Source organism: Zonotrichia leucophrys, chromosome 21 (genome assembly GCF_028769735.1).
Source record: "Zonotrichia leucophrys gambelii isolate GWCS_2022_RI chromosome 21, RI_Zleu_2.0, whole genome shotgun sequence".
NCBI classification, from domain to species: domain Eukaryota; kingdom Metazoa; phylum Chordata; class Aves; order Passeriformes; family Passerellidae; genus Zonotrichia; species Zonotrichia leucophrys.
Genome location: NC_088190.1, coordinates 2,654,216 through 2,677,968, shown reverse-complemented (window position 1 = coordinate 2,677,968; position 23,753 = coordinate 2,654,216). Strand labels below are relative to the sequence as shown.

The following is a 23,753-nucleotide window of genomic DNA, read 5'->3' as shown; positions in this document are numbered from 1 at the left end:
GATCCCTGCAATCCTTTGCCTTGTCATTCTTATTGGGTGGGCAGAGATGAAAATAATCCAGTGCATGGAGAGATCATCTTGGCTTTCTGTGCCCACACACCTTCATGCACCCAGGAGGTTGTGAATACCTGGTGAGCAGAAAAGTTTGACTGAGGATCTGTCTAACATATCCTATAATAGGATTTTAGTCCTATTATAGAATATAGGACTGGAATATAGGACTGGAATACAGAATATAAGTCCTGGAGGAAAGGAGGTTCAAATGGGAGCTTCTATCTCCACAACTGCCTGACAGAAGGAGTGTGAGGCTCTGCTCTCAGGGAAAAAGGGACAGGATGAGGGTAAACTGCCCCAAGGTGGCCAGGGGAGGTTTAGGCTGGACATCAGAAGGAATTTCTCCATGGAAAGGGTGCTCAGGCCTTGGCAGGGCCTGCCCAGGGAGGTTTGGAGTCCCCATCCCTGGAGGTGTCCAAGGAAGGGCTGGATGTGGCACTCAGTGCCCTGGGCTGGTGATGAGATGGGTATCAAGCACAGGATGGGCTCTGATCATGGAGGTCTTTCCCAACCTCAATGATTCTGTGATAAAATCCACTCTTAAAAGACTGAAAACATCCTGAAAATGAATTATTCCTACCAGACTGCATTAGGAAGGAGATCTGTCACCAAGAACCCTTAGAGGTCTCTATTAGACCTCTGCTGGGACCCAAAGGAGCAGCAGCAGCTGTGGGGATGTGGGGACACAGTGCCAGGGCTGCAAATTCCCTCCACAGGAGAAGGAAATTCTGCCTCAGGCTGACAACAGAGCTCCCAGCTCTCCCAACAGACTGAGGGCGTGGAAATAAAGATGCCTTGGGATGAAATTTCATCCTGTGGCTTCACACACCAGCAGAGCTCCTCTGGCTTCTGTGGGGAGGGCACCCAGCCTGGATCATTTAGAAGAAACATCTTCATTCCCCATCCTGAATGTTCACAGCAGCCTAAAGAGAGCAGAATTTGGTGTCATTCACACCATCCTAAAGAGGGCAGAATTTGGTGTCTGCTTACCAGCCCAGGTACGGCTCACAGTGAAAAATGGTCATCAAATAAATCTAAGAATTTTTTTTTACTTTATTAACACCCCACCCCATTATGCTCCTTTCTGTCAAAGAAAGGTCATCCTCCTTTTAAGCCACATTTTCAGCCCCAAAGTGCTGATTTCTCAGCCTCAGCCAGAGCTACACGTGGCATTTAACAGCTGTAAGAGAAGGGACTTGTTACACTGCAGGAATTGAGAGCCTTTAAAAGAAAGAAGGGCAGGATTTCTCAGCCCTGACTCTGAGCAGGGCTGTTGCAGATGTGTTTGTGCACCTCCTGCTCTGCAAAGCAGGAAAAACAAAGTTTGTAAACTTGTTCTGTGTTTACTCCCTCCCCACCCACCTTCCTTTAAAAATTCATCAGTAATCAGAGACATCCCGAGGAGCTGCTGTAGTAGAGTTACTATTTAATGAGTGTGTGGCAGACTTAATATTTAATGTTTAGATAAACATCTCCACAATTTCCCTCCCCTGCCCTGCGTTTTTATGACCCTTTTAGGAAAGGAGCTGGTCTTATCTGCCCCACAGGACACGCAGCAAATTGTCTGGGGGATTGAGAAGAACCTGTAAGTCTTTAAGAGACATTGCAGATTCCACCTCTTAGACAACAGGTTTAAACACTCACACTCTCAGAGATCACACCAGGGCACAGAGAAATATTCTCATTTCCCACTGAGCTCCTTAGATGTTGCTCCTCTTAGTCCTTCAAGCTCCAAAGTTAGGAACCTAAATTGATTTAAGTTTGATACACAACGTCAAATTTTGTGGACCTAAGGCCAACAAAACAACATTTCATGAGGCTGCTGCCTTTTTGGCCAAGCACAGCATCCCCTAAACCATCCGTGTACAGCAGAGAGCACAGGGGATCCTTACCCAAACCAGCCTTTTCCAGCTGGAAATGATGGATGGAGGACAATGCCATCCTCACATTCTCTGTATCTACAGGGCAAAACGTGGCTGGAAGCAACTTCCAGCCCACTCAGTCATGCAGCAAAGTCAGATGATGGGTAATGATTTCTGCAGCCTGGACCAGGCTCTGTTGGAGGCTCCAGTCCCAATTTTATTCCCACAAGCTCTGCCTGAGCCTCCAAGGAGGGGCAGAGGCATTTGATCAAGCCAGCTCCCCTTAATGTGATTTCTATTTCAGAACTGCTTCTGTCGTGCCCTTGAGTCTTTTCCTGGCAATATCACCTGTGGCCCGATGTGACAGCAATGCTAAATTATATCTTGATGGCTAATTAGGGTAATTAAAGTGAAAGTAATCAAATCAACGTAATGGGCAAACTCTTAATAAAATGTCAAAAAATCTCTATTCATCATAGAGAGGTTCTTTTACTCTTTTGAATGTCAAAGAATGTGGAGAAATAAAGAGTTGGACTTCAGAGTTGCCCTGGCTTAAAGGGACACCATCAGGCTAAACACTCCTAAAAACAGAGTTGATCTATTGCTGAAAACACTCTAATTGTTAAAAAATAAGGGCTATTATTTAAAAATAAAGGTTATTATTTAAAACATAAGTGTTATTATTTAAAACATAAGGGTTATTATTTAAAAAAGAGGAGTAGTGATTTAAAAATGAGGATTACTATTAAAAATAATGTTTATGATGAAAATACAAGGCTTATTAATAAAAAATAAGGTTGAAAGTTCAGGCTGCATCATAGAGTTTGCTGTTTTGTATAATTCCCTGTATCTTGTCCTGCTGAGTGTCATGACCTGGGTTAGTTTCCTGAAGATGATGGGGAACATTTCTCCAAAGTGAGGAGGATCTTTTCCCCAAAGTGATGGGGATTCTTTCCCCAAGGTGAGGAGGATCCTTTCCCAAAAGTGATGAGAATCCTTTCTCCAAGATGAGGAGAACCCTTTCCCTAAAGTGAGTGGAATCCTTTCCCCAAAGCGAGGAGGTTCCTTTCCCCAAGGTGATGGGGATCCTTTCTCCCAGATGAGGAGGATCCTTTCCCAAAAGTGATGGGGATCCTGTCCCAAAGGTGAGTGGAATCCTTTCCCCAAAGTGAGGAGGGTCCTATCCCAAATGTGGGTGGAATCCTTTCCCTGAGGTGAGCGGGATCCTTTCCCCAAGGCAGTGGAGATTCTTTCCCCGAGGTGAGGGGCATCATTTCTGTCAGATGAGGGGGATCATGCCCTGGCCATGCCCTGAGCATCCCTGCCAGTCCCTCGGGATAAGGAGGGAGAAGCCCTGGCTGGGTTCCCGTCCCCGCCCCGCAGGACACGGGGACCGGGCAGTGTTTGCTGTCTCCAGGCAACACAGCTCCTGCCCTGTTCTCCCTCCCTCCTTTCTCCTTCCTTTCCTCCATCCCTCCTGTCCCAGCCCCGTCTCGTCCCCTCTCAGGTATCGGCAGTGTTGGGCTCAGGTGTGCGGGATGAGGGGCAGGAGCCTCGTCCTGTCTGCTGGGTGGAAAAAAACCGATTTTATCCTCCTTCCTCCAGGTCAAGAGAAAAGGTAAGGGGTGGGTGAAGCATCGAGGCTCTGTCTCATGTGGCTCATGTGGCTCTGTCTCCTCCGTATCCCCACCAGCGGCGACATTGATGATTAAAAATTTATCGAATGGTTGTCCCAGCCTCATTCATGGGCAGGGAATGCTGACCAAGGGGGGTGGGTGCTTTCTCTGTGAACCTCTGTGATGTTTCTCCTCGTGGCTTTACTCCCCCAGAAACCTGGCAGTGACCAAACCCTGGCTTTTCACAGCGCCTGGGCTTGCTGGCATCTGGCATTTGAAAAGCTGCTCCCTCCAAATGGAAAAACTTGTGTTCCAGAACCCCTCATGCCTGATTTTCTGCTAAAATTCTGCTCCATGGTCCCCCATTGCTGATTTTCTCTCAAAACTGTGGTCCACAGCCCCTCAGTGATGATTTTCTGTCAAAACTCAGCTCCACAGCACCTCGTAGCTGTTTTTCTGCTAAAACTCTGCTTCACAGCCCCTCATTGATTATTTTCTATTGAAACTCTGCTCCACAGCCCCTCATGGCTGATTTTCTGCTAGAACCCTGCTCCACAGCCCACCATCACTGATTTTCTATCAAACCTCTCCTCCACAGCCCCTCATTACTGATTTCCTGCTAAAACCCAGCTCCACAGCCCCTCATTACTGATTCTCTGATACAATTCTACTCCACAGCCCTTCATTGCTGATTTTCTGCTCAAACCCTGCTCCACAGCCCTTCACTGCTGATTTTCTGCTCAAACCCTGCTCCACAGCCCTTCACTGCTGATTTTCTGACTCCAAGGACCCTCATTTCTGATTTTCTGCTCCAACCCAGCTCCACAGCCCCTCATTTTTGATTTTCTGTCAAAACCCTGCTCCACAGTCCCTCATTGATGATTTTCTGACTCCAAGGCCCCTCATTTCTGATTTTCTGCTCAAACCCTGCTCCACAGCACCTCATTCGAGACTTTTTGCGCAAACCCTGCTCCACAGCCCCTCATGGCTGATTTCCTGCTCAAACCCTGCTCCACATCCCCTCATTTCTGATTTTCTGCTCAAACCCTGCCCCACATCCCCTCATTCGAGATTTTTTGCTCAAACCCTGTTCCACATCCCCTCATTTCTGTTTTCCAGGCCCCGGCAATGTCCAGCCCGTGACGCCGCTCGGTGAAGGCCCAAGGCCCGGCCATGTCCCCCGAGGAGCTCGCCGCCCTGCTCTGTGGGGAAGGGGACGAACGCCTCTCCCTGCAGGAATTTCCAGCAGCCACGGCTTTTTACCTGGCTGCCTTCAGCTGCTGCGCCCCCACAGCAGTGCAGAGAGTGAACTCCATGGCCCATGCGCTCTGGGAGAGAGTGGTGGCCACCTTGGAGGCCTGGTGCCAAGGCAAGGCTCAGATCCCCAAAATCCAGAGCAGGAACTTGGCCGTGGTGTCCCTCAGCGTGGGAATAGCTGCGATTTTCCTCTCCACCCTCATCCCAAACAATGTGGTGGCCTCAGTGTACGAGCTGGAGGCCTTGCTGGGGCGAGGGTGCTCGGAGGAGGTGGTGAGGAAATGCAATCTCCTGCTGGAGGGTAACCCAAGGGGCTCCATGGAGCTGCTGCTGCTGAGGGCGCTGGCACGGGTGCTCTCAGGGACACAGGTTGGGAAAGGAATTGTGGATTATATCCAAGCTTTTGTGCTTCACCAAGCTGAGGCAGCAGCCTACGTGTGCAGCAGGCAAAGGGAGCACCTGCCCCAGGTTGTCCAGGCTTTTTCTGATCATCTCTCCACATGCCATGAGGAAAGCCCAAGCTGCAGCTCCTCAGAGCAATGGCTGGGTGAGTGCTACAGATTCCTGGCTGCGGTGGCACCAGGGCATGCCTGGGTGTGCAGGGCACGGGCAGCCCACCTGAGAAAAAAAGGAGAGTTTCAGGAGTGTGTGGCTGTTTGCACCAAGGCCCTTGAGGGATTCTCAGCTGAGAATCTCAGAGGTGAGGACGTTCTGGCTCTGCTCCTGGAACGAGCTGCTGGGTATTTCTTCCTGGGAGAATGCACGCAGGAAATGATGCAGGATTTAGCAGCAGCCTTTGCAGCAGACCCTGCCCGGGCAATGAAAGGCTTTGAAGAGCTTTTCTCAGCCTGTGATGCTGAGAAGATCGAGGAGCAGGCCAGAGCTGCCCTGGAGGGGAGGTTTGCAGCCTACAGGGAGGCGGTGCGTGCTCGGGCTGAGCTCAGGGGCACCTGTGGCACTGAGCGGCTCCCTCCTGTCATCCAGGCAATCCAGCTGCTCCTGCACATCTGCCCAGCGTCCAGCCGGGAGCTCAGGGTCCGGCTGGCAGACTGTCACCTCCTGCAGGGACACCCCAGGACTGCCCTGGACATGTGTGAGCAGCTGCTGGCAGCAGAGCAGAGCACTTACCACAACACCCTGCTGGCACTGCGAGGCTTCTGCTCCCTCCACGCCCAGGACCACCATGGAGCCCTGCAGGACTTCCAGAGGGTCATCGAGCACGAGTCCCCACACCCCAGCAGCTGCATCAAAGCCCTGTGTGGGCGTGGGCTGATCCGTATTTCTGGTGGCAGCAATTACTTGACAGCTCTGGATTATATCACAGCTTGCCAGCTAAAGCTGGATGAAACCATCTTCACCATCAAATCCTACGTGCCATGGAACCAGAGGGGATTGCTGCTGAAGGTGCTTCAGGAGGAAGGACAGATGATGCTCCAGAAGAAGAGGTACCCAGGAGGCTGCTCAGTTTCCTTTCAGAAAAATCAAACAGAGCTGTGCACATCCCTGACCTTGAAGGTGTTTTGTTTTGTTGGCTTTTTTTTTTTTTCCCACTCCAGAGATGCCCCTGGGGTTTTCCAGCTGGCTTCTCTCTTGGTGGAGCTGGACAGCTCTGACGAGGCATCCCGGATCCTGTGTGCTGATGCCCTGTACCAGATGGGCCGTGGGGAGGAAGCCCACGAGATGCTGTCCCTGGCCCTCTCCAGAAACCCACAGAGGGCTCCTGTGCTGGCCAGGCTGGCCCTGCTGCAGCTCAAAAGGGGCTCTGTGTATGATGGCAACCAGGTAAGGAGCACCTGGAAAGCCTCATCCTCGGGGTCATTCCCTCCTCAACAGCTGATTTGCCAGATTTTTCACATTAAATTACAGATTAATCCCTGTGTTCAGTGGTTTGGGTGCATTTCCCCTTTATATTTCCCCTTTGCTGTTAGGAGCTCCCTGAATAGCAGCAGAGAGAGCTGTGACACAGTGAAACTTGGAGCCCATGTGCAGAACCTCTAGCAGAACTTAAAGGTGTAAATACAGGGCTGATATTGCCATAAAATCATAGAATCACAGGAATTTGTGTTGGAAAAGGCCACACAAGGAGTCCCAGTTAAATCCAGCTCATTCCTCATGTGCTTTTTAATGGCATTTCTCAGCACTTTAACCAGGCAGAGCATCCTGTCCCTGGGGACAAATTATGGGATTGGGAATGTTCCCTTAGAGAAAAGAAGGCACAAATGCCACCTCCCCAATTAACCTAATGAAGCATTGCAGTAGAAAGACACAAATGCAGAAATTCCAATATCAGTCTGCAGTTTTCTTTCTGATAAATTGTGCTGGAAACCCTGAAAGCCATTCCAGCAAAGTTGGTTCCCCTCGCCAGGATGACAAAGCTGAATTCCCAGGTTCTGCCATCAGAGGGAACTGTTGTATTCTTTTTAAAATGCCATATAAATTCTGCTAACCCATAAGGAGAAAGGTTTTGTTGTCAGCACTTTACTACTGCCTATGAAAAATAAAAGTTTGCTGTAATTTGCTGCTTTTAGGATGGCTGTTAATGAAGGGTGTGGCTTTATTACAGTGCTCTCTTTGGAAGCTGAATTTCCATCTGCAGCTTCTGCTGCAATTTCTGCATGGAACATCTGAAAATTTCTCTTCAAAATATTTTATCCCACCTGCCTGTCAGATGCCAATCACTTTTATCTATCAATAAAATAGAAAAATTTATGAGTTCAAGGGATGTGTCTGGTACATCAGGATAACTTTGTTCTTGTCCAGACTTCTCTGGCTCAGATTTGAATATTCAGTCTCTGCTGAGCACTGTAAAACCATCTTTTGATTCATTGTCATTGGAAATTATGTTTAAAAGGTGCTTTTTGAGGCAAAGATACCAAAGGTCAGACAGGATTCTTTTCCAGCAGGACAGTACTTTGTAGGTTTGAATCCATGCTTTTCCCAGATTACCAATAACAATACTAAAAATAATTTACAGCACTTCTCTAATTTTCCATTAGTCCAGTGATTTTGATTTTGCAGTCAAAAAGGTCACTGGAATCCTTGTGTTCCACAGGAACATTCTCTTTTTTGGGCAATCATCCTGTATTTATAAGAACACTCCACTGCCAATGTGGATGCTGCTCAAAACAAAGCAAGCAGCACCAGATATTTGCCCAGAATTATTTCCACAGCTGCAGTGGTGGTAAGAAAAGATAATTCCTGTTTTCTCCTGCATTCACAGCAGGGCTGTCTGAGGAGATAAATCAGGGAGATTTGTGATCCTGGGCTGGCTGAAGCCCCAGGGAGAAGTGGGGAAAGCTGGGGAAGGACACAAATCTCTCACACACAACCTCACACCCCATTCAACTCTTTCTCTGCTGCCTTTTCCTCTCCCATCCTTAAGCTGCTGAGGAGGCTGATCAGAATTGGAGACTCCTCCTGCCTCCTGCCAGTGCTGGACATTTTCCAGGACGAGGACAGAAAGCTGCTGCAGAGCCACTGCCGCTGGCGAGCCCTGGCCATCCTGAAGGGCAAACAGGAGGCTGCTGCCATCAGAGAGGCCATTGCCCACCTGTCCTTTGCCATCCTTGCTGCAGGTAGGACACCAGGATGCCCGTGGGGATTTGTTCCTAAGCAAATCAGGGTGGGACAGGATGTGCAGATGTTCTCTGTCACCTCCCCGGTGAGGGCTGACACAGCACGTTCACCTGGGCCAGGAATTTTAAATTTTAGATTTCAAAACTTTTAAATTTTAAATTTCAATGAATTTTAAATTCCTTTAAATGGGTTTAGCTCAGTCCTACAGGAACATCACCCCCTCTTCTTCACCCAGTGCAAAGAAGTGAGTGCAGCCCCTCACACATTTCACCACCCCAGCTTTCCCTCAGGAGAGAGACCAGGCTGACATGGAAATTCTTCCAAGTAAAACCATGTTTGTGTGGAAATCTGCCTTTCACTCTGAGCAAATGTTATGACAGCAGCACTGAGAAGAAGAGAGGCTGGCTGGTGGGAATGGAATAAAAACCCTGTTAATTGCTTGGAGATGGTTCCATTTCACAGCCCGTGCATTCCAGCTTATCAGCTCCCCACCTGCTAGAACAGATGCTTGTTAAGAAATAGATATTGTCTTTAGAGGAGCCAACTGGTAGAGCTCCAGAGTGATAATAACCTTTGGTGCAGAAGTTTTGGAGCAAATCAGGAGGGAGAAAAAGCCTCATTACTGCAGAGGAATTGCTTGGAGCCTGTCTGCTGGCTGATCCCTGCAGGCAGCTGCATTTGCTGACCTCCCTATGAAAACATATTTCCAGTGGCACCGATGATTTATCATCCAATATTGGATGCCACAGTTATTGATTGCAACCCTGGGCATGTTAAGATCCTTATCGAAATTGCCTTGGAAGGAAGGGATGTGTGGATGGCAGGCAGAGAAATGCTCTGCAGGCAGGGAATGGAGGGACCAGGATTTTCTCTGACAACTCTATGTGTTTATTTGGGCAGCACTTGTGTGATAGCAGAGGGGGAAAAAAAGAAAAAAAAAGCAGCTCAGTATCACAAATCCCAGAGCATATTAATTCTGGCAGGGAATTAGTCCCATCTGGATAACTCATTTATCCAAAACAATGTGTACCTTCCCTGCCTGTGGGAGGGGGCTGGGGACTCTTTAAGGTCCCTTCCAACCCAAACTATTCTGTGATTCTGACCCCATTTTATAAAAACAGCCAAATGGCTTCATGCCTCCACTCTCAATAATCCCAGATCTCCCTCTTGGGGCTTTCTCCTCTCATTCCTGCTGCTCCCACTCCAACCTGACACAGATTCTCCCTTCCTTTCAACACGTGGCAGGAATTCCACTTGCAACAACAATAAAGGAAGCTTCCACTTTAGCAAACTCTCATTGTATTCATCCTGAGGTTTCCTCAGGCCAAGTGGAGATTTTTTGGAGCTTCCTGTGAGTATCCTTGTAGTAACCATGGCTGCCTCCCTGTCCTCCAGGTGGTTATGCTGAGGATTGCCTCCTCACCAGGGCTCGATGCTACGGGCGCCTTGGGCAGATGAAAACTGCAATTTTTGATTTTAATGCTGTCCTGAAGGAGGATCCCAGCAATGTGCAAGCTCTGAGCGGCCGAGGGTTTGTTCACCTGGCTCTGAAGCAGCAGAAGGTACTGTCCATGTGGGGCTTTGCTGGTTTTTCTGAGCAATAGGAGTGTAAATCACAGAGTTTGTTGTGGAATCGCTGGAATCAAGAGTTTCTCACAGAATTTGGGCAGTGAAATGCTCTGGGTTTGGCTGGGTGTATGAACAGCTCATCTGGCTTTACTGATTTTCTTTCCCAAACCTGGGGAGAGTAGGGCTAAAACTTGGTCATGATTTTCTATGATAACACAAGGAGTTTAAAGCACTTTGCAAACACTGATTCAAACCTGCCTTTATGACCTCCTGTCAGCTTTGCAAATGGAAAAATTGCAGCACCAGGACAGGGAAGAGCAAAGTTTTTCCATGGTTCAGCAGAGAACAGAAAGCAGCTGAAAGAACAAATGATCAATACTTAATTATTGCTTCCATTTCTTTCCTTACTGTTGTTTTTGCACAGGAGGCAGTGCAAGATCTGGTCTCAGCACTGAAGGTGGAGGCAGGAGCAGTGATCCCAGCAATCCTCTCCTTGAAGCCTGAAGCCCAAGGCTTGGTCACTGGGTGGCTCCTCCAGCATGGCAGGGCCACTCTCAGCGAGCTCATGGCCACCAAAGATGTCCCAGGAGAAACCCTCAGGGACCTTCTCACGATGGCAAAAGCCCTGACCAAAGTCTGCAGGGCTGCACAACATCACATCTTCTACACTGATGTTCTGATGGCAAATGGTGAGTCCCAGTCCTTCAGCACTGCTGGTGAGGGAGCAGAAAATGGAGAGAAGTGAATATGAAATGTCAGGGGTGTTGCTGGATGGTTCTGGATGGTGCTGGATAATGGTGGATGGTGCTGGACAATGCTCCATGGTGCTGGATGGAGAAGTTTGAAAACATTTTGGGACAGGGTATTCTTGGGATTTTAACTGCTCAGAGTGACCCTGAGATGCGTCAGAAAGTCTCTTTTCCCAGCCTGGTGGTCAAAGAAGGAGTCAGAACTCTTCAGTTCTCGTTCTCAAGGTCATTTATCTTCTTATCTATAAAATTCTTTCTCCTGTCCTGCCAAGGTCCGCTCAGCAGGACAGACAGAGGCACACTGGTGTTATCTTTTATACTAAAAACTACATGTACAGTATTTACAATTCCTTCCCAATACCTATCACCTATGTCAGACACTGAGCTTCTACTCTAAACCAACCCAAAAGTGCCACCATCACAGCAGAAGATGGAAGCCAAGAAGGAGAAAGGCTGGACACACCCAGATCCCTCCATCTTGCCTCCTGAACCCTCATTCTAAAAACCCAAAAAAAATCTATTTTCCACCCTGTGACAAACTGATTATTATTCTACTTAGACATTCATTGCTTGCAGATCCTCATATGAGGTCATAATCAAAACCACAGGCATCTTGGGCTGAATTCCAACAGGATATGACAAAATTAACACCTTTAGACATGGACTGGCTGCCGGACCCCTGCCTCACTGTGGTTTTTGGGTACTTTTCTCCCCATGGGATAGATAATGGAGTTTGTGCTGATGTTCCCCAACAGGAAGGCACCAGGAGGCCCTCAAGCACCTGCAGGAAGCCTTTGGCCACTGTCCTGCTGAGGACACAGCCAGGGCTCGCCTGGCTGTGCTGCAGCTGCAGGGCAGGAACGTGGCAGGAGCAGCTGCCCCGCTCAGTGCCCTGGCCAGGAGAGATGAGAAGGACTTGGCCTTTCTCCTGAACTTTGTAGACACCAAGAAACAGCAGCATCTCGCTCAGGTACAGCCCTTTTAGTTTGGTCCCACATCTGTGGATTCAGTGGGGAAAGAATTGGGAAGCAAAACTGGGATTTTGCAGGGATTGCTCCCTACTTTGAGATGTGTGTGGGGAGTTTCAGCAGATGGACAGGGCACAAATTGGCTTTTCCTCCTGCCAGGTCAGGGAGTTGGAGCCAAAATTCTTCCACTGCAGTGACCCTGATCAGTCTCTGATCATCCATCATTGCCACATCTGAGAAATTAGGATTCCTTTTTGGTCTCCTTGGCACAAGAGCTGGTGATGCCCACACTGAAATTCAGGGGGTGTGAGGGCGGCAGGCAGGGATTTAACAGATCATTGCTGATTGTTGTACTCTGGGGGACATGGATGGCTCCTGGTGAAGGGGGATTCATGTTTTGTTCATTTTCATGGTGAAAAGAGCTAAATATTTAAATTCAGTGACATTAAATGCTTCCATCCTTCTCTTGTGCAACATTTAGGATTTCTAATATGATCTCATTTTTACAAAATTAAAGGTTTTGAGGCTGGTTTTCTTAGCTAAAACTGACACAACAATGCCACAAACCTCTGATCCCCCCCAAGTATTTATTACTCACCATTTTTTCCTGTTTCTCCCCCAAAGTACACCCAGAAAGTATCCTCAATAACAAGACAAGAGAAGGTCAGATTGATGGTGAAGAGTTTTAACACTCAGCCAAGCATCTGCAATTCTGATTACCCAGAAGCTCTGCGTTCTGAGAATCAGTTTGCTTCCTTTTATTCAATTTGTTGCTGGTGTGCACCCTGGTGAGAAGCTATATTGTTATGCTCTCTCCCAGGTTATAAAACAAACAACATGCTGATATCCTTAATGCAGCAAGAGGAGCCCTTGGAATGTATTTGAACAGAACAGCAGGAGGATATAAGTAAACAAGTATTAATTTACCAGTCCCCAGACATGGCCCATTACAGAGAAAAGAGCCCCTCTCTTCTAAATAATGTAAAAAGTTCAGTCTTAGGGGGAAGAGTTGGAAGATTTCAGAGGCAATTTGCAATCTTCCACTTTAGAAAGTTGATAAAGGAACAACTGAGGCTGTGACTAGGGAGGCCCTAAGGAGGTGTCTGTAAATGAAGACACATTTTAGAGCTGAATTTCCCCTGCTTCACATCACTCCTTCTGTGGGGGTCTCACAGCCCAGTCCATCCATGCTGCTTCCCTTCTGAGGAACACAGGAGGAATGTTCTTTGCTGTCAGGAAGAAAAGAAAAATGAAAACAAAAAATCAAACTAATATTTTTATCATTTATACTGCTCTGGCAAGTGAGAACTCACTGGTGCCACAGGTGAGTGAAGCCTTTAAAGTGGGAGAGAAACTTATTTCTGTCTCTTTTTGGCAGCTGTGTCTGAAATAAAACCCCTCACTGTGGCTTGTTTATCATGAGAGATTGAGACAAGAGGTTTGACCAGGCTGATTTCAAAACTGGAGCCCAATACCAGGGTTGGGAGTTCAAAAAGAAAACATTGCTCCCTTTCATCTCATGCTTTTAAATGTTTGAACTCAAGCACCTGGGGATTTTTAGATGTATTTTGTGACCAGGGGATGAGTGTGTGCTCTCTGGGGTGTGGAAGGAATTGTTTCATCCACCTGCCCAGTGTCTCAAAGGATTTCCCAGCAGCACTTCCTTTTGCCTGTCAGGTTATTCTGGTTTGTGAAAGAAAGATCTCAATAAAAGGAAAGTTTTAAAAGCTTTCATGGAGAATTAATGCTAAAATTCCCAATGATGGCCTGACTTTGCCAGGGTTTCTATGCTTGGAGTTTGCTCTGCTCCTGAATTTCCCAGGTAGGAGAAGAGTTCAGAGTGCACACCCAGTCTCAGCACCCCAGCACAAAAGCATTTCTGCCACATTGGTTTTTTTTGAGAATTTGGAATTACAGGCATTTTAAAAACGTGTCATCATTACCCTGGAGCCAGGTCTGAAGAGCTAAAAATAGTTCTCCATAAGCTGAATAGGAAAGGGTGGAGGAAGGAGAGAGCTCCTTGATGTACTCTTTCTTGTTTCATGGAAAACAAAGCCATAAAATTCTCCCATTATTTATAGCGAAAGGGGTCCCATGCTGAGAAATTTGTAAACAACTGGGACAGCCCCATGGGAGCAGGAATCTGAAAGATTTATCAAGCTGCAAAAGGTCAGAGGAAGGGAGTTTGCTTTGCTGCTCGTGCAGCTTCAACCCTTGGCTCTCCTAAGTCAGGGGTAAATGCACGACTGATTCCCAACCCCTCACACAGATCCTGGGATGCTGTGGAGATCCACATTCCTACAAAAAAAGTCTCCAAAACTACAAGGACTGTGCCAGAATTAGGTGAAGTTGCCATTCTACATGTCCTTCATGGCATGTGCAGGTGGAGAAGGAAAGATTTGCTCCAAACTCCTCTGGAAGCACCCAACGCTCTGCCAAAGCTCAGAGTTCATCATTCCATCTGCTGGGATTTACTGCTCAGGGAATGACCCTTGGCCATCATTCCATGCCCAGTAAGCTCCTCACTCTTTTTCTTTCTAAGGAATTAAGCCTTGGTCACGTCATAAGATTGGTCCCTAGGGACTGGAACCAAAAATGCCACAAAAACATGGGTGTGTTCAGTGCTTTACACTCAGTGAGGTGAATAGATGGAAAAAAGGGACACAGAGACCCATTCCAGGGATCCACTCATTGCCCTTTCCAGGTGGCATCTGAATTATTTCAGTCTGGAAGCCAAAATCAAACTTTTAGTGACAAGTTGGACTCCAGTTCCCCTGGAATGCACTCTGAGGATTTTCCTGCCCTTCCAGCTCACCTGCAATGAGGCTGATGACAAAAATGCTCCTCCAAGGCCACGTGCAGGGAGCAGCTGAACTCAGCCATGCCATCCCCTTCTGCCTTCCCTTGCCTTCTCTCCCTCAGCCTGGTTTTCATCTTTATCTCTATTAGGAGATAATATGCAAGCTGCTGATTAATCCTTCCCTGTTACACCCCAAAAACACCCCAGCTCAGGTCCCTTAAATCAGGCAGAGATTCTCAAAAGAGAATCCAGAATCCAGCTGCCCAACCTTGCTCCATCTGCAAGGGTGAAAGGGAATCCTTGATTTTCAGATGGGATTTTTTCCTCCAAGCATGGCAGGAAAGGCAGAATCTCATGGCTGGATGTGAGGACTCTCAGGGAAATGTGAAAAAATGCAACATTGAAATATTGCTCAGTGAATAAATGCAATATTGTGGTGCAATAACCCCAAATGCCCCAGGTTAGAGCATGAAAACCTCCGACATCAGATTCAGCATTCAGCACAACAACAGCCATTGTGTTTTCTTCTGCCTCTGAGACAACAAATGCGCCTTTAGAGGCTGAAAATGACAATTTAACTACACAAACACAAAGCTATCTTGAGGAACTGCACTGAGTTCCTTGGAACAATGTGATCCAGAACTCTGGAATTTCTAGGGGGGAAAAAAACAACACCTTCTCTTGCCAAGATGCTCCTCAGGCAGCTGCAATTCCACCTTGATCCCTTAAATTCCTGCCACTGAGGGGACACTGAGGAATTGTCTTAAAAACATTTCAAAGGACAAAGCAGATGTGCTGCTCTTTAAATGTACAAAGACATCTGAGATGAAAATTTATGGCCAGAATTGTTAAAGCCAGGGGTTGACACTATTTGGGGAGAAGTCCTATTGCTATTTCTCAGTGTGGAAGCTGAGAGACTCCTTAATAAATATGATTAGGTCATATTTACTTATCAAGAAAATATATGTCATATATATTTATCAAGAAAAATAGCAATATGCATATATTTAATATATTTTTATATTTATATATATATATATGATATTTATTTAGCAATATATATTATATAGATATATATATTGCTATATATAAAAATAGCAAATATATATATATATATAGTGCATTATAATGAAATAATTGGGGCAGAATTCCTCCTAAACCATGAGGACAGGCTAAATATTTTCATGCCACTGCTCTCAGATGAGGTGCGGGGACTTGCCCTGCAGTATTGATCCCTGTCCTGCAGAACCTGTTCTCAGTCCTGGCAGACAGAAATCAATCCCAACCTCAGTCAGGTAAAATAAAAAGGGAACACAAAGAGACTGAAGGACCTGACCTGGCTCTCAGGTGTGGCTACTAAAATAGTGGCTGGGCTGGCTGGATTTCTGCATCAACAAGCAGGAATTACCCCTGAAATGAAGAGGATGGAAATATTTATCTTTTGCTTGAGCCTTGTTTGGCCCAGCCTATTGTAAGCCCTCAGCTGCTGATGGCAGCCTTGTTTATAACCTGAATATTCTCTCTGCTGCAGCACATTAAAAGCTTTATTTATTACCAATAAAGGGGAATAATGAGAAATCCATTTCAGGCAAATACTTCTAATGGACTTTTCTTCATTGACCTCCATGAACCTAAAAATTATGAGGCTTTTTCAGCCTTCTCTATTTTCTTGTTGTTGTTTTTCCCTTCAGATGAGGGCAGAGAGTTCAAATTGTACTCAAGATTAACAATTAGCAAAGCCACCAGTTGGCCTTTTTGGTTTTTTCTACATCTTAGGTAAGCTCCAGTAGAGACAAAAATTTCATTTTTACCTCTTGCATTTGTGGGACAGCACCTGGAGATGTTGGTCCAGGCACCTTTTTGTCCATCATTCCTAAGGAATTTAAACAAATTCAGAAGAAATTCTGTGCAGAAACAAAAGACTTCAGAAGCTCCTGAGATAACAGCAAGTTCCCAGTGAGCCAAGACTTTTATATCTTGTTCATATCATAAGATTTGCCTTGGTCATATCTTAAAATTGAATAGATGGAAAAAAGGGACACAGAGACCCAATCCAGGGATCCACTCATGGCCCTTTCCAGGTGGCACCTGAATTATTTCAGTCTGGAAGCCAAAATCAAAATTTTAATGACAAGTTGGACTCCAATTGCCCTGGAATGCACTCTGAGGATTTTCCTGCCCTTCCAGCTCACCTGCAATGAGGCTGATGACAAAAATGCTTCCCCAAGGCCACATGCAGGGAGCAGCTGGACTCTTATCTGTATGCAAAAATTATTATTTCTCCAGCTAGATGCAATTCCAACATTTGATAAAACAACTAACATTTGTTAGTGCCTGTGTGTATGACCAGTCCAGATTAGATTTATTTTTCCTCCCTAATTTTTTTGCCCTTATGTCACTATAGGATACAAAACAACACGAGTGCACACACTGATGCTCTCAAGGTGAAAAAAGGGAAGTTTATGTTTTGACTCAACATTTATAGTTTTTTAAAAGTGACAGTGGATTGGAAGGTGACAGTGCCACCTCTCCAATGGCACTGGACAAACTAACAATCTATCCAAATTTTTTTCTTCCATAAAAGAATGCAAAACAAGAAGTTATTTACAAAAAGTGCGTGAGAAAGTTCGTAAACATCAGAAAGCTTCGAAAATCTTTAAAAATCAGGGTATTTTTGTTAACTAACGTGGATTCCTCTGTCCCCACAGGCAGCAGCCCAGGAAGGGAAGGTGCTGATGAGAGGCCACAACCACCAGCAGGCTCTGGGCTACCACAGCCTGGCTGTGCTGGCCAGCAGGGCCAACCCCAGGTACCTGAGGCACAGAGCTGCCTGCCTGATGCACCTGAAAAAATACGAAAAAGCTCTGAAAGACATGGAGAAAGTGATCCAAGGGCATGGCTCTAACAGCCCAAAAACCCAGGCTGGGGATCACTGCTGCCAGGGCTTCCTGCTGCTGGCCCTGGCTCAGGAGGAGGCAGCAGTGCAGCACTACATGCAAGCCCTGCAGCTGGACGAGCCCCTGGCCCTGGGCACCATCACTGAGTGCCCTGGCAGGGAATCTTTAACCCAAACTTTTCACAAAATTGCACAGTATAACTTTGAGAAGCAGCGTTATGAAGAGGCCTGGAAAATCACGGACTATGGGCTTAAAATTGATAAAAGTTCTGAGCTCCAGAAGCTGAAAGCAAGACTGAAAAGGGAGGCATCGAGCTGCAGCATACATTGATTGCTCTCTTTGGGGATTTTCCAGTCTGATTGCTTTCTGGGAGGCTGCAAGAATGAAGGAAAGATGAGGAAGATAAGAAAGATGAGAAGCTGATGATAAATATGCAACAGACACTGGACCTGGAGTAGAAAGTTTAAGGCAGCAAAACAAAACTGACCAAGAGAGCAATGAGGAAAAAAAGCAAATTGCAGCATTCAGGATTCCTTAAAATTATTGTGGATTATGTAAATTCCCCATTGTGAAAAAAAGCCTTTTTTTCTGGTTAAACAACAAATTCTAACAGAGGGGTTCCAGTTCTACAGAAGGAAAACATTCCAATCACTTGCAGCCCATGAATAATAATCATGTATTTCCTAAGCTAGCATTTTATGAGCTTTAACACTTACTGTTCCATCAATTTGCTTTATTTTTATGGCCAGTCAAAAGGATCAGTCAAAATAACTCCTGTAAGGTGTTTGTGAAGGCTCTTTTTGTTGGTTTCTACTGGAAGGAAATTGATCCAATTTTATTTTTCAGCTTGCAAATGGAGCCAACAGTTATTTAAAGGCATCATTTCATGCTTGGAAAGAAGCCCTCCCACAGCTTCTTGATGCCCATTATGGGGGAAAAGCCTCATCAGTGTCACTAGGGTTAAAATGGAATTTGAAGGAGTGTGTTAAACCCTTCTCCTGCCCCACTCTTGGATGAAGGATCTGCCCTGGTGGGAATGCAGTGGATTTGTCAGGATCAGCACCAATATCAGGGATGGGGCAGCAGAAATCCCAAATAAACTGTTCTGCTGGCCCAGGGACAGTGAAATAACACAAACAGAAGCAGAAAGGACCCAGGTGGGGCCCAGAGCAGCAGCTCCCTCCTTTGTTTTGTCTCCAAAGGAGTTGTCCCAAAGTTTTTGGAGTGTAGTAGCACAACCATGGAGAAAAACAGAATCTGCTGCTGAAAACAAAGATGAAAGCAATGCTGAGGAGTGCCCTGCTGCTTTGATTAGGATGAAAGGGAAGAGGAAGCATTCTCTTTTTTGCTGTGCTGTTGTCTCAAAGGCACCAGTCCAGGGTGGAACTTCCTTCAGCAGCCTTGGGATCAGCCCACAGCAATGGCACAGCCTGGAACCTTCCACCTTTTCCTCTTTGCATGCTCCTTTTCTCTGCCCTAAGAGCACAGGTAAGACTGAGCTTCCTACCCTTCAAATTCCATTTTAATCCTTGTGACACCGATGAGGCTTTTCCCCCATAATGGGCATCAAGATGATGTGGGAGAGCTTCTTTCCAAGCATGAAATTATATCCTTAAACAACTGTTGGCTTCATTTGCAAGCTGAGGATATATCCTCAAGGAATTCTGCTGGAAATGTCACACAGCTGTGAAGAATTCAAATATATTTATATTAATCAAGATTAATGTAATCAAGAAGAAAATGCAGCCCAATAAAAGATGAAACTGGATACCTGTTTGTAATTCAGCTTGAAGTCATTAATTAATTACAGCTTAAATATCTGTAGTATATTCAGCTCTGAGCTCTGTACAGACACTACCAACTATTTCCTTGCTTTCCATAAATTTTATTTCTTCAAAATATTCTGCTAACTGTGTTGCACATCATCACCAGGTAATGAATGCTGAAATGTGAAATCATGGTTGAGAATGTTCCTGCACAAACAGCACCCTGCCAGGCCTGCCCTCTGAAATATTCAACATTCCTTCAAAGCATGTGAAAGGAAAATCAGATGTGAGAATATTTGCATCACAAACAGAGTTAGACAAGGGAAGTTTCCTGACCTCAGTGCTCTGCAGTCCAGCAGGCAAAGAACAGCTTAGAAATGATGGCAAAGTGTTTGGAATTAACTATTCCACTGGAAGCTTTTCCTCAGGGTTCAGGCAGAGCTAAACTTTGAGCTTTTGTGATCTCAGAAGGTTTCATTTCCTTTCAAACCCCATCACTCCCATTAATATTTCCTATTTCACTTCGCTGTGCACTCCCAGGTACTGAGGGAACCCAAACACAGGAACCAACTTCTGCAGCTGCTCTGGAAGCTGACACATCTCCAGGGAATTCTTTTTCCTGCCTTTGAGCCCAGGTCATTGTCCTTCCCAGCTCCAGAGCTGGTGGAAGTGTGGTTCTGGCCCAGAGCCATGCAAACCCAGGAATTTAATGAGTCTCCTTGTGCCCAAGTGAGGACAGTCCCCTTGGCTTGCAGGGGCAGATGTTCCACTCTAATGACAGCTAATCTAAAAGCCATTTCTCTCACCATCATGCCCCTGCAGAAGATAAACTGTTATCATTCTGCTGCTGCTGCTGCATCCAGCAGTTTCCAATTTGCCAGGGCTCCGAGGAGCTGCTGCCACCAGAAATTGGATGTGGTACATGAAATGATCTCTGGCACTGCAGCCTGCCTTGGGAGCCTTGGCTGCTTCCCTTGGATTTCAGCCACGCTGATCTGGGCTGGGATCTGCTGCTTCTCTCAGCCATTACTCAGTGGCACCTTAAGAAAAGCAGGTCATTGTTTAGAATCCAAAGCTGGGGGATTCAGGAGATTCCTCCCCCTCCTGCTCCTGCTGTGCATTTCAGGAATGACTTTTCCATATCAGGAATGACTTTTTCAGAGACTGCACCTGCCCACAGGTGTGTACACACAATCCTGAGCACTGGAGCAGTGGTTTCTTGGCTCCCAGAGGTGCCTGAAGGGCAGAAAACAAACAGTTGATATTCCTGATGTTGCTGATATTGCTGAAATTGCTGGTATTGCTGGTATTGCTGGTATTGCTGATATTGCTGGGATTCCTGGTATTGCTGGTTGTAGTTCTCAGCAGCTGAGGATGTTTGAGAATGGGTGGGGAACAAATTTCCACCCCAAATGGGAGGCTGGAGAACATGAGCCAGTCCCAAAGATGTCAGCAGAGAGTGGAAACCACTCATGATCAGAGTGATGCTGTTTTAATGCCTCACTAATGAACCAGCAATTGAGAAAAGTGAGAAAACAGCTCCTGTCCTGGCCCTCCCTGAAGTCACAGCCTGGTGCCACTGACCCTCTGGGTGCCACACCTCAATACAGGTGTGGAACCTTCACCTCGAACGTGTGCAACCAGGTAATTTCCAATTAATTCACTTCCAAAGTCTGCCTTGGGCGCAACATGTATGGCCAAAACCTCCTGGAAACCTTGGCAAGGCTCCCTTGTGTCCCTGAGAGCCGCTGGGGACACGTTCTGTGCCAGAGCAGATGTGGTTAAGGTGTGTCACCAGCCAACCTGATCATTTCTGTGTTTCTGTGTCCCCTACACAGCCCCAAAGAGTCAGGAGTTGCAGAGAATAAACAAGAAGAAGAATTTCCCGCTGGACTCTAAAGAAAATTAAGAGCAGTAGCTCATAATCAGTTTGCATGCCTCATTCCTGAACTGCATCAGTAAATGAGAAAATTTAGCTGTAAGGCCAGGGGGGGATTGTAGGAGGGAGCAGGAGGATGTTAATGATTCCATTCCACCCTGGTTTGCATTCTGTTATCCCCCTCATTTGTGCTCTCATCTCCAGGTGGGTGCTGCCACACCAGAAACCTCCTTGGGGTAACCCAGAGTGAGGGACCTGGAGTCCCCACAGGGCCCCAGGCTCAGATCCAGATCAGTAGTGGATGAAATGGAAAACTGACAGGGATTAGCATTTCCCTACTTGAAATGACCACCTCAGAGAGCTTCTTGATTGCTTGGAAAGCTCAGATGTGCTGTTAGAAGACATTCCAGCACTGGTAATGTGCTCCATCTGTTCTCTGCAAGTCACAAATTTCAAATCTGAAATTATTGGGAACACCTCTGAGTGCCTGTCACGGTGTAGGGTTTGTTCTCCCACTGCAGATTTGAACAATGGGAACAATTATACCTTGCCTTGTGCTAATTTTTGCAGCCTTGCCAAGAGGATTTTCTGCAATGTTGTTTCTTTTCTTCTCGTGCATCATTTGGCCATTCTTGATCAGCTTCCTGAAGTAAGCAGGTAATTAATTAGCCATCTACAGAAATTGCCCTGTGTCCACAGCATTAATGTGCTTGGATGTTTTAATTGATTGCATTCTCAAACGGCTTGGATGCCTTAAATGCCAGCTAATGCAATCCAATTAAGACTCCTAATAAACCTGCCTGATGAACTGCAGGATAATCACACATCAAGCACAGATGTAAAGGAAAATGCCATGGAAGTGACAGTTCAGAATAGGCTGTGTCATTTGGGAAGATCCAAACCATTCTCAGCAGGAAAACTGGGAATATTCCCTCTGGCTGGTGCTGGATTTGGGGCCCAGGACCTGATCCAACACAACTTTTAAACACACATTTTCACCAGTTTTCCTATGTACAAAAACTTTTACACAGTCATGGAACAGCTCAGGTTGGAAAGGACACCAAAATGTCATGTGAGCCAAGCTCAGTGGGAAAGGGGTCCTGGATAAGATTATCCATCACCCTGCCCAGCCTGGGAAATATTATAAACTTCCAGTGAGCTGGACCTTATCATGTCCCTGGGGTGTCTCTTCCAGTGATTGATTATTCTCACTGGAAAAAAAAATAATTCTTTTATCAAGATTAAATCAAGATTAAACTTCTCCCACTCCAACATCCTTTTAGCCCTCATCTCCCACATGAAAATAACTCAATAATCACCCTGAGGGAGCACAAATGCAAAGGAGATTTCAGGTGATATGGAGGGGGGAGGCTCTTAAAAATGTAATTCAAAGAAAATTAGCTGAGGCAGCAGGAAATTAAATAAACTCCTACTGGGATAGGATGTGAAGTTCCAGTAGTGCCCCACAAGTAACTCACTTGAAGATGGTGCAGTGTCTTTGTGGCAGCTCTGGAGGTCTTTCCTCAGCCCAAACAGAGATTAGGGATTTAATGGAGCAATCTGTGTGAAATTCTCTGCTCTGTTCTGCCAGATGCCAGACAAGACATAATAGCTCCTCTGGCATCAATGTCTATTAATCTAATGCTGACTTTGATTCTCTGTGTGACTCCCTTTCATCTGTAAAATGGGGATAATTCTCTCTTTCAGATGCCTGTCAGTACCTCTTCGTTCTGGGTACATGGTGCTTTGAAGATGACATTATTTGTACATTTTCTATTATTGTCAAAAAGCTGCACCTTGTCCCTGTCCCCTGTCCCTGTCCCCAGCCCCAGCCCCTTGAAAACAGGAATTATCTCCTTTCCATTTTTAAAAGCAGTACATTTAATGAAACAGCTGAAACTTGCGTGTGCTCTGTTAACTGAAAATAATTTAAGGTACAATATCTGAGGTTTATTTTGTTTGGAATCTGTCTTCCTATACAGCAAAACAAGGCAAAAAAAAAATACCTTTATGCCTTTCTAGTTAGGTACATGGAATTTTGAAGTGTTTTTTTCATTTAGAATATAATTGCAATACTGAAATAATTACAATACTGAAATTGGGTGTGAAAATGAGACACCTGCATTCTAGAAGTCTTGAAAAACATCTTGAGGAAAAAACCTCTGAAACTTGCATGTGCTCTGTAACTGAAAATAATTTAAGGTAAAATATCTGAGATTTGGTTTGTTTGGAATCTGTCTTCTTATACAGAAAAACAAGGCAAAAAATACCTTTATACCTTTCAAGTCATGTGCATGTAATTTTGAAGTGGTTTTTTTATTAAGAATATAATTGCAATTCTGAAATAATTACAATACTGAAATAATGACAATACTGAAATTGGGTGTGAAAATGAGACACCTGCATTCCAGAAGTCTTGAAAAACATCTTGAGGGAAAATGGTAAAGTACCTCATGGAAAAAGAGAACGTTCCTAAGAATTAATTACTGGAATAAAGGGAATTCTCCAAATGCTGAGAAGCCAGGAAATCACCTTGTCCTCTTAAAGGCAGCCCTGCTACACAGGGATAATTTCCTAATTTCCAGTCTAGACCTCAAACCAAGTGGTTTCAGACCTGTTGGAAGGGGTTAAATCCCTGAGAAGACTCAGAGCATTTAATTCATTGGGCACTGGGAGCCACCTGCGTGTGAGTGAGGGGAGAGAGGGAGATTTGGGCACAACGCTGTGCAAAGACCATTCCTGGGGAGAGCGCTGGGAACG

The 23,753-nt window shown here is 45.8% G+C and overlaps 1 protein-coding gene across 1 annotated transcript; it reads left to right on the top strand.

The window, feature by feature from the left end:
- The first annotated feature begins 4,705 nt into the window (after positions 1-4,705).
- On the top strand, positions 4,706-18,812 carry TTC34 (tetratricopeptide repeat domain 34). Its single transcript, XM_064730902.1, has 7 exons — positions 4,706-6,306; positions 6,346-6,571; positions 8,172-8,364; positions 9,761-9,927; positions 10,359-10,623; positions 11,439-11,653; positions 17,160-18,812. The coding sequence occupies exons 1-7, from the start codon at positions 4,706-4,708 to the stop codon at positions 17,676-17,678; spliced, it is 3,186 nt and encodes a 1,061-aa protein (XP_064586972.1). The 3' UTR covers positions 17,679-18,812.
- Positions 18,813-23,753: the final 4,941 nt, after the last annotated feature.

What these genes read in the sequence shown, in the direction of transcription:
- TTC34 (XM_064730902.1), top strand. Translation starts at nt 4,706, where the DNA reads ATGTCCCCCGAGGAGCTCGCCGCCCTGCTCTGTGGGGAAGGGGACGAA. An exon ending in ACATCCCTGACCTTGAAGGT is followed by an intron (nt 6,307 to 6,345) that starts GTTTTGTTTTGT and finishes TTCCCACTCCAG; the next exon opens with AGATGCCCCTGGGGTTTTCC. An exon ending in TGGCTCTGAAGCAGCAGAAG is followed by an intron (nt 9,928 to 10,358) that starts GTACTGTCCATG and finishes GTTTTTGCACAG; the next exon opens with GAGGCAGTGCAAGATCTGGT.